General features: G+C 30.7%; 1 protein-coding gene across 1 annotated transcript; it reads left to right on the forward strand.

Annotated features, from left to right (window-relative positions):
- Positions 1–579: 579 nt before the first annotated feature.
- LOC114409461 (cyclin-D4-1-like) lies at positions 580–3,268 on the forward strand. The gene is made up of 6 exons (XM_028372935.1): positions 580–1,172; positions 1,679–1,765; positions 1,875–1,973; positions 2,070–2,271; positions 2,372–2,493; positions 2,609–3,268. The coding sequence occupies exons 1-6, from the start codon at positions 846–848 to the stop codon at positions 2,855–2,857; spliced, it is 1,086 nt and encodes a 361-aa protein (XP_028228736.1). The 5' UTR covers positions 580–845; the 3' UTR covers positions 2,858–3,268.
- The last annotated feature ends 5,221 nt before the right edge of the window (positions 3,269–8,489 follow it).

The raw sequence follows: 8,489 nt of genomic DNA on the forward strand, positions 1-8,489 counted from the left end.
GAGAAAGAGAGAAATATAAATTAGAGAAGAGAAATCGCATTTTTACTATAAAAAAGAGAGAAATCACATTTATTAGTTACAACAATAATAAGTTTTGACAAATGAGAAGAGAAAAGAAGAAATTAAAAGAGAGAGAATAAAAAGAATAAAAAAATTAAAAAATAAATTAAACTATAATACATTTAACGCAGTAAAAAAAATGAAAACTAAAATGAATATTGTTTTTACTATTGTCATATACTTAAGACTTTGAATAAGTTCATATAACTTATCAATAAAACTCAATGACAGTACAAAAAAGAAAAGAAAAGAGAATTGTGTTAAAACATTTAAATCACAAAATATATTGAAAAAAAAATTAACAAAGCCATATAAACATATTAAATAATTAAACTTTGAAGAAAAAAGGAGCGTAAAATCCAAAAGGTTAAATTCTTATACCAAAAGAGGAATCCCCATTATTTTGTTTTCCCAACATTCTTAATTTGGTTGGAATTTTTTCCATCTTGACAAAATTACAGTCCCATTTGTTTTTGTTTTTGTACTCACCACAACATAAAATCATTTTTTTTTTTAATTTTCCTTTGTTTTTGGTATCCATGGACAGCAGCAGCACCAATACCATTGCCCCTCTTTCTTGCTTGCTTGTCCCATTTCTCTTTCTCTCTCTTTTGCCCTAAACCCACAACCCGCTTCCTACATAAAGCTCGCTCCTTTCACTCCATTCTCCACTCTACACTTCCATTCTCCAACACTCTCACATGGGTTTTTCTCAAAACGCCCCACAAATCTGTTCTGTTCCCTAAGCACCACCCTTTTTCTGTTCTAGCACACAACCGTTATCAATGGCTCACAACTCAGACAGTGCCACCTCCAACCTTCTTCTCTGTTCGGAGAACAGCAGCACCTGCTTCGATGATGATTTGGAATGTTGTGATGCCGCAGATGGGTCCAACTCCAGAATCTCGCATCAGTTCTGGGACCACCATGAGGGTGGTGGTGGTGGTGGATCGGAGTTGTTGGCGTGTTTTGTGGCGCAGAGTGAGGAAACTGTGAGGGCTATGGTGGAGAGAGAGAGGGAGCATTTGCCGAGGGATGATTACTTGATGAGGCTGAGGAGTGGGGAGTTGGACTTGGGTGTTAGGAGGGAGGCTATTGATTGGATTTGTAAGGTATTGGGGTTTGTTGATTTCTGGTGCTTGATCCATTTTCAATCAATGGGCATGAAAAAAAACAATCATTTAATGAGAATTTTTTGTTTTTTGGTTTGTTTGTGGATTTATGTGGATTCTTGCCTTGGTGGGTCAGGAGTTTTTAATGGAATTTTAGTCATTTAGAAGAGTTTTTTTTTTATTACTTTGTTGTCTGATTTCTTTTGCCTTCTGATATCAGGTTTTATGCAATGCTGGTCTTTTTCATTGGGTATCAATTGGGTTTTGCTTTAATTTTTTGAACTTCCAAGTTGGAAATGGATTAGCTTGGTGCTATTGCCAATTCTTTCGCCACTGGCAGCTTGTTGATGTTCTTAAGTTGATTTGGATTTTCCTTTAACTTATGGAATTGGATTTTGTTTCATATTGGTTTAAACTGTGTGATGAATGTGGCAAATTGCAATCTTGTTGTATTTAATTGGGGTGATTGTGTTGCTGACTTTTTCTTTTTATAATGTGATCAACAGGCTCATTCTTATTTTGGCTTTGGACCCTTGAGTTTTTGTTTAGCTGTGAACTACTTGGACCGCTTCCTATCGGTTTTTGATTTACCGGTAAGATCAAATGTTTGAAAGTTTATGGCCGTGTTTTTTACTTGGTTTATTTCTCTGTAATCTCTTTTTGATTGTCTAATTGGTGTTTTTGGCCTCTTGGTATGTTTAGAGAGGTGTGACTTGGACTGTGCAATTGTTAGCTGTAGCTTGCTTGTCGATTGCGGCTAAAATGGAGGAGATCAAAGTGCCTCAATCCGTAGATTTACAGGTATAGTAGAATCTTGCAATACTGTAAGATAGTTAAATATGATTTTGTTGTGTATATTACCCTCTAATTTTCTCGTTGATATTGATAATGGGGCAGGTTGGGGAACCAAAGTTTGTGTTTGAAGCTAGAACCATTCAAAAAATGGAACTACTTGTATTAAGCACATTGGGATGGAAAATGTGCGCTATAACTCCTTGTTCCTTCATAGACTACTTCCTTGGCAAGATCACTTGCGAGCAGCATCCAGCAAAATCATCCATTTCAATATCAGTGCAGCTCATCCTTGGCATAATCATGGGTATTCTCAATACTGTGTTTGAATATTTGGTCCTTCCCTACTCTGCTTTCCTTCAGGAGTAATGAGTTTGATGAGTGCTTTTTTGGGAAATTAATTGCAGGTATTGACTACTTGGAATTCCGGCCTTCTGAAATTGCTGCCGCGGTGGCTGTTTCTGTTTTAAAGGAATTGCAAGCGATAGAAATTGATAAGGCCATAATTGATCTCTTAGTAGTAGAGAAGGTGAGGTTGCTGTTCCCACATAGAGCATATTGTCCTTGTTGAATTGATAATTGGTGTTTAAGGTCATCTTAGTGAACTGTTCTGACTTTTGTGCTATGCAATTTTCATTTTGCAGTGGAGAGTTCTGAAGTGTGTTGAATTGATAAGAGATTTGTCCTTGATCAATGTTGCTGCTAGTTTAGGCAGCAAGGTACCATATGTGCCCCAAAGTCCAATTGGGGTGCTGGATGCTGGGTGCTTAAGTTATAAGAGTGATGAATTAACTGTTGGATCATGTCCAAATTCTTCACATAATATTTCAAATCCAAACCCTACTAAGAGGAGCAAACCAGATGGACCTTCTAATGGAACCTCCAATTCATGAAATGTGGATTTTCTTCCTTCACCAAAGTTCATTTAGTTTGGTTGAATGGGAGTTTGGTGTGGTCTTGGGATTCCTTGGAAACATTCTCAACGAGAGTGTGCTTCGGATGAATAAGATAGGAATTTAATTAAGTGCTATCATGGTAGAAGCATATGGACATGACCAGGAAGGAGGTGTTGATAGTTAAGTTTTTTTTTGGTTTATAGTCAGATTATAGAAACAGCTACAAATACTTGGGACATGCGATTGGTGTAGAAAATTTTGATGAAACAATGTTGAGGTGGCACAAACACAGAATGTCACAGTATGAATGTAATATTTGGAGAGGAGAGCCATAATTGTTGTCCATGTGAATGTCCTAAGTTCTCATTTTAGAAGAAAATTAATATATAAAGCATTTTTTTATGGTTATGAATTTTGAAAGAAAAACATAAATAAACATCTCTTCCAATTTAAAGCAAAAAGAAAGTATCCGGTGCCTAAAAATAATCCAAAACATGTCTCATAATATGGTTGAATTGTTGTCATAGTATGTGTATATCCAAGAAGCAAGAATTAACGTGTCCAACGTCAATGTTTTGTTGGGTCATTGTCAGTATTTGCGACCAAGATCTACACATGAAACACAAAATTCGTCTTTGCTGAATATTGGGATTGGAAACCTCTATCTCTATGAATTATGATGTTTGCCTACTCTAGCTTTTGTTGAGTCATTGACCAGTCAACATTTTTAAGTATTGGCTTCACAGCCGAACAACACTGAACAAAACCTCACACATGTTTGGTGGGACACTACTGACAAAACAATACAAAAAGGATATAAGGCACTTTCCTAGATTCAAGAGAATTAAGTTACTTCATTTTTTTGTTGAGAAAATATAATAATCTTTTACAACGCCTTTTATAATATTTTTTTTATTATATTAATTATTTTATTATGCATTTCTTTTTCTTCTCCTTAATTTTATACAAAGTTGTATGAATACAATTCTTTTTTTTTTTTTTTTGCATATAGTTACTCTATATTTTAAATGTTTACCAGATAAACGTTTTTTTTTTTTAATCTTGAAAGACATAATTTCTTTGCAATTTTTTATACGTCACAAATATACATAAAAACAATCCATTTGAAAGTCGTTAAACATGCAAGAGAAGCATATAGTATGAATTTAGCTTCTTCACAATCAGATAGTATATAATGTAAAAATTAAGAATATATTCATTCTTTATCAGCAATGTTTTCGGTCCTTTATATTTTTCCCTTTCTGCAATTATTTTACGGCAATTCTTATGACTTTCCTGAATAAAAAAAATAAATATTTTTAAATTAATAAAATCTTGATATAATTATACCATTTTTTTCTCACAAAAAATCATCCATTTTCTATAGAAGTTGTAAAATAAACAACTTGTAGTGTGATTAAAAAATATATGCTACTATAATTTATGAAGTTCACGATGCAAACTTTTAATCCAATTTTAGTTTTTTTTGCAAGAATTTCATGATTCATAAATTTATTAGTTACTTTTTATATTATTTTTAATATTGATTTCAATAATTGAAACTACCACGAACTTGTGAAGTTACTATTGCTATAACCCGTACAAAATATTCAAAAGTGATTTTTAGACACATTGTGATATTCGACACTTTATCAAAGAGACAAAACATAAAGTAATATAAATATAATAAGTGATATGATGTAATTAATAGGAAAATGATAAAGAGAAATAAACAGTGTTGACTAGTGATTAAGTGTTTACAAATTTAGAATTAAAAAAATAAGAACTTCTCTAATATATTTTAGTCAAAGGAAAAATTAAAATCTGATAGACATTTTATGTATTTCTTCCATTTCAAATTAATTGATATTTAGAGTATATTTCAAATGTTTAAAAGACGAAGGAAAAAAAATTGCGCGACATAAAAGTTTATGCGCGTGTTACAATTGTGGTTACGGCAATTCCTAGTTAAGTTTACAGAAGAGCTCCAATGTTTCTGCAGTGAAGTGACTTTAGGTTTCGTGTTATCTAAGTTCACCACAGTACAGAAACAGATATGCGATGTATCATGTGTACTGTCAACCGTTTGATTCATTTTACTAGGAAGGAAATATTAAAAACATGACCAAAATTATAAGGAAAGGGAAAGGGAGTGCAATGAAATAAAAAGAAAACGTTATCTTTTTATATATATATATATATATATATATATATATATATATATATCGTATTATATAAATAATTTTTATTCATTAGATTAAAATAAAAACTTAAAATTAAATTATTTTAAATTTAAATTAAAATATCATGAAATCATGAAATCTTTATAAAATTTTACAAAATAGATAATCAAATATTTTAAAAATTTAATCTACCTTAAAACATCACTTTAACTACCACTATCTGTCATGACCTAACATATCTTATATTATGTTGAGATTTTATGGTCAAATGATATTTTCTTTCTTTTTTATTTTCTTTTAATAAATAACTAAAATATCACCCACTATTGTCTCGCTTTCTTTTTGTTCACTTTATTTTCTAAAAGAAACATACCATTTACACATCATCTTCAAGGAAAATCAATTTTTAAGTTCTTAAATTACTTTTTCCAGGTACCAAAAGATTGTGCTGTAAACTCTTTAATATTTGCCTTTAATACCTACAAGTAAAAAAAAATAACTTTTTCTAGGCCCTTAATCAACACATCAAAATTAAGAACTTTCATGAATTTTTTACTCCAACAATAAACTCAATGAGAACTGACTCCACGTTTTACTCTTAACATTTTATTATTCAATCTAGGGTCTCGTCTGTTTCAATAAAAAATGGTCCCACATCGATATTATTCGTTCAATGCTAAAAACCGTCCTTATAGAAGAACGGTGGTTCTTCCAATATGATGACCCCCTCCTACCGCTCCAATGATGAACTTGAAAAAAAAAGGAGAGTTCTTATGTTTAAGAATTGAGAGAAGAACCCGTTAAAGTTGCTCTTAAGTTTCTTCACACAAGTTAAGAAAAGAAATATTAAATTCAAGTAATGGAACTCTATTACATTTTTACTTAAATATTCTTACTCTTCTTTCCAATTTTTATAAATATATTATTAGATAATATTTATTTGGTCAAAATTGAAATAAAAATTAATATATATATATATATATATATATATATATATATATATATATATAGTTAGAAACATCAATTAATATGATTATTTTTGTAGTTTAACAATTATGCACTGTTGTAAAACTTTACCTAATCTATTTTCTCTTTCTTTTAACTTAAAACATCAAATAATTTTAAAGCGAAGAGAATATTATTGTAACATAGACTATTTAATTGAAGAATATTTGAGCTGATCAAAAGAAAAAGCAACGAGTTCACTTACATAATTGTTTTTCATAAAGGGAAGTACAAATGAGTTGTCATTCATATTTTTCTTTTCAGTTAGATTTGAAAGTTTGAATATCCATCCATCCATCTATGTATGTATGATCTTCAAAGAACCCAAATAATCACAATTATTTCGTAAACCATTATTTCGCGAAGTTATGTTTCACGCCAAACAAACTTAGCATAAATTACATACCGGATTGAGAAATTAAATCAAGCATGGTACCTAAACCTTTGTTTTTGTTCTTTGACTAGGATATCTTTACCAATTCTATTATCAAACTCTAGTTCCTTAAACATTGTTTTGTCGAAATAATCAGTAAAAGAAAAGAGAGTAAATTAAAAAGATGCACGGGGTTAGCAAAACTTGTAATAAAGAGAATAATTCTCTTTAATTTCGGTCTTTCTGTGTATGTCAGTTTTCTGGTGTATCTTCTGTGTTTCACTCACTCCATGCATGTGTATTTCTGTGCAATGTTAGGTGGTGGGTACCCAAACTATGGTCAATGCCACTGCCACACTGATCAAGGTTGGTGGAAGTTTTAACTTCCAGAGCTTTGAGTGGATGCAGTGACGAAGTTTTCAAGTGCTCTTTCTGTCTCTCACGTATAATATATACTCTAGTCAAGCAATTCAAGCTCTCATTTACCTTCCATTTCTTTTGTGTCTTCTAGTGGCCGCAGAAGATCCATAATTTTTTCACGATGCAAAACTAACTTGAATAGTATATATCTAAAACTCCTCTTTAGTATTTTTCGTTTAGATCACAAATATTTTTATCGGAAATTTTTTTATTTAAATCGAATAAGATTATTATAATGAAAAAAAATTCCTGAGTATTTAACTTAATGGAGTGACGTTGTATAATTCATAATTCATGTAACCCGTCTCATTTAGTAAAATATATACGGTTTTATGGTTATTATTGTTTAAGGACTGAATGAAAAAAAGATGAGTAAAAGCTCAAAAGGGTTGCTCAGACACACAAACATAAAAAGAATCAGAGTTTTAGAATCCATTTATTTGAATGCTTTAGCTTGTTTTAAATATGTTGACAGATGATGGATTCCTGTTTGTTATCGCACGCAGGAATCTAGCATTAGTTAAAACTGGTTAGTTATAAGATTGAGAACTTTGACTTTTCAAAAGGCATTAAAGAAGGAACAATTTTCTGGCATATCTTCACGGGAGAGAAAAAGAAAAGATGAATGAAGGGTGAGGATGAATAATGAATGTATAAAAAGATCACTATTCAGTACTCACTAGGGCTGACCTGGGTTTATTCCCCTTGCCAGAAAAGTACTTTTACTTAATTTCCTTTCGCCACAATTATGTTCCTAATACGAGGCAGTAGCAGAGAGGGTATATTCGCGCACTTTTATCTTTCACTGAAACATTGTTTTATTGACTATTTACCATCATATACAACATGTCGAAGGAGAAGATCCATATGCTACAAAAACACTAACATCACCTCAATTTTTTAATACAATTATAGGAAGGGGATGTTTCTTTTTCCTTTTCATTGACTATTAGAGACTACTTTTTTAATTAAGATTTTAAATATTATCAAAGTAAATTTTTCCTTCTCTTTATATAAAAAAAGAGTAAATTTTTTCTTTCCTAAGAAACCCTAAACAAGTTATGGGAAGGATTTTGGGTGACAAGTTAATTAGGTTTTGGTGTTGCTAAGAGTGTCTATGACCTAATTTTGCCAATAATCAACTAATTTTGATGAATTTGAGTTTTGAAAATTAAACCTAGCTAGCGTGTTTTGAGTATCATAAGGGATTATATTCTGAGTAATCTTAACTCAGACTATTGTCATATATTTCTTTCAAATTATATTTTTTAACGATTATATATTAATAATAAAATTTAGACTGATTTTGAAGTACATATATTATTTTTATATTTCTTTAATCATATTATTTAATTAAAGTTAATGTTAATATTGATATATTATGTACACAAATTAAGTTAATTCAATCACATTTTTATTAGTACTGACCAGGTTAGATTTGAGACTAAATAAATATTTATTTTTTCAAATTTCAAGTTAGTACCCAACTATATATGTCGGGTTGAAATTGGTTTATATTCTAAAAAAATAACAAATCACTTTCAACTGGAAACTGCACTAACATATGAATTAAGTAGTAAGTAATGTATGAAATATTTGTTTAATTAACTCATGTTTTTATCTTTTACTTAAATTTTCTAGTGAAAGA

Source organism: Glycine soja, chromosome 1, assembly GCF_004193775.1.
Source record: "Glycine soja cultivar W05 chromosome 1, ASM419377v2, whole genome shotgun sequence".
Lineage (NCBI taxonomy): Eukaryota > Viridiplantae > Streptophyta > Magnoliopsida > Fabales > Fabaceae > Glycine > Glycine soja.

Excerpts from the sequence above, each read along its gene's own strand:
- LOC114409461 (XM_028372935.1), top strand. The coding sequence starts at position 846 with ATGGCTCACAACTCAGACAGTGCCACCTCCAACCTTCTTCTCTGTTCG. Across the intron at positions 1,766-1,874 it reads TATCGGTTTTTGATTTACCG|AGAGGTGTGACTTGGACTGT; the intron begins GTAAGATCAAAT and ends TGGTATGTTTAG. Across the intron at positions 2,494-2,608 it reads ATCTCTTAGTAGTAGAGAAG|TGGAGAGTTCTGAAGTGTGT; the intron begins GTGAGGTTGCTG and ends TTCATTTTGCAG.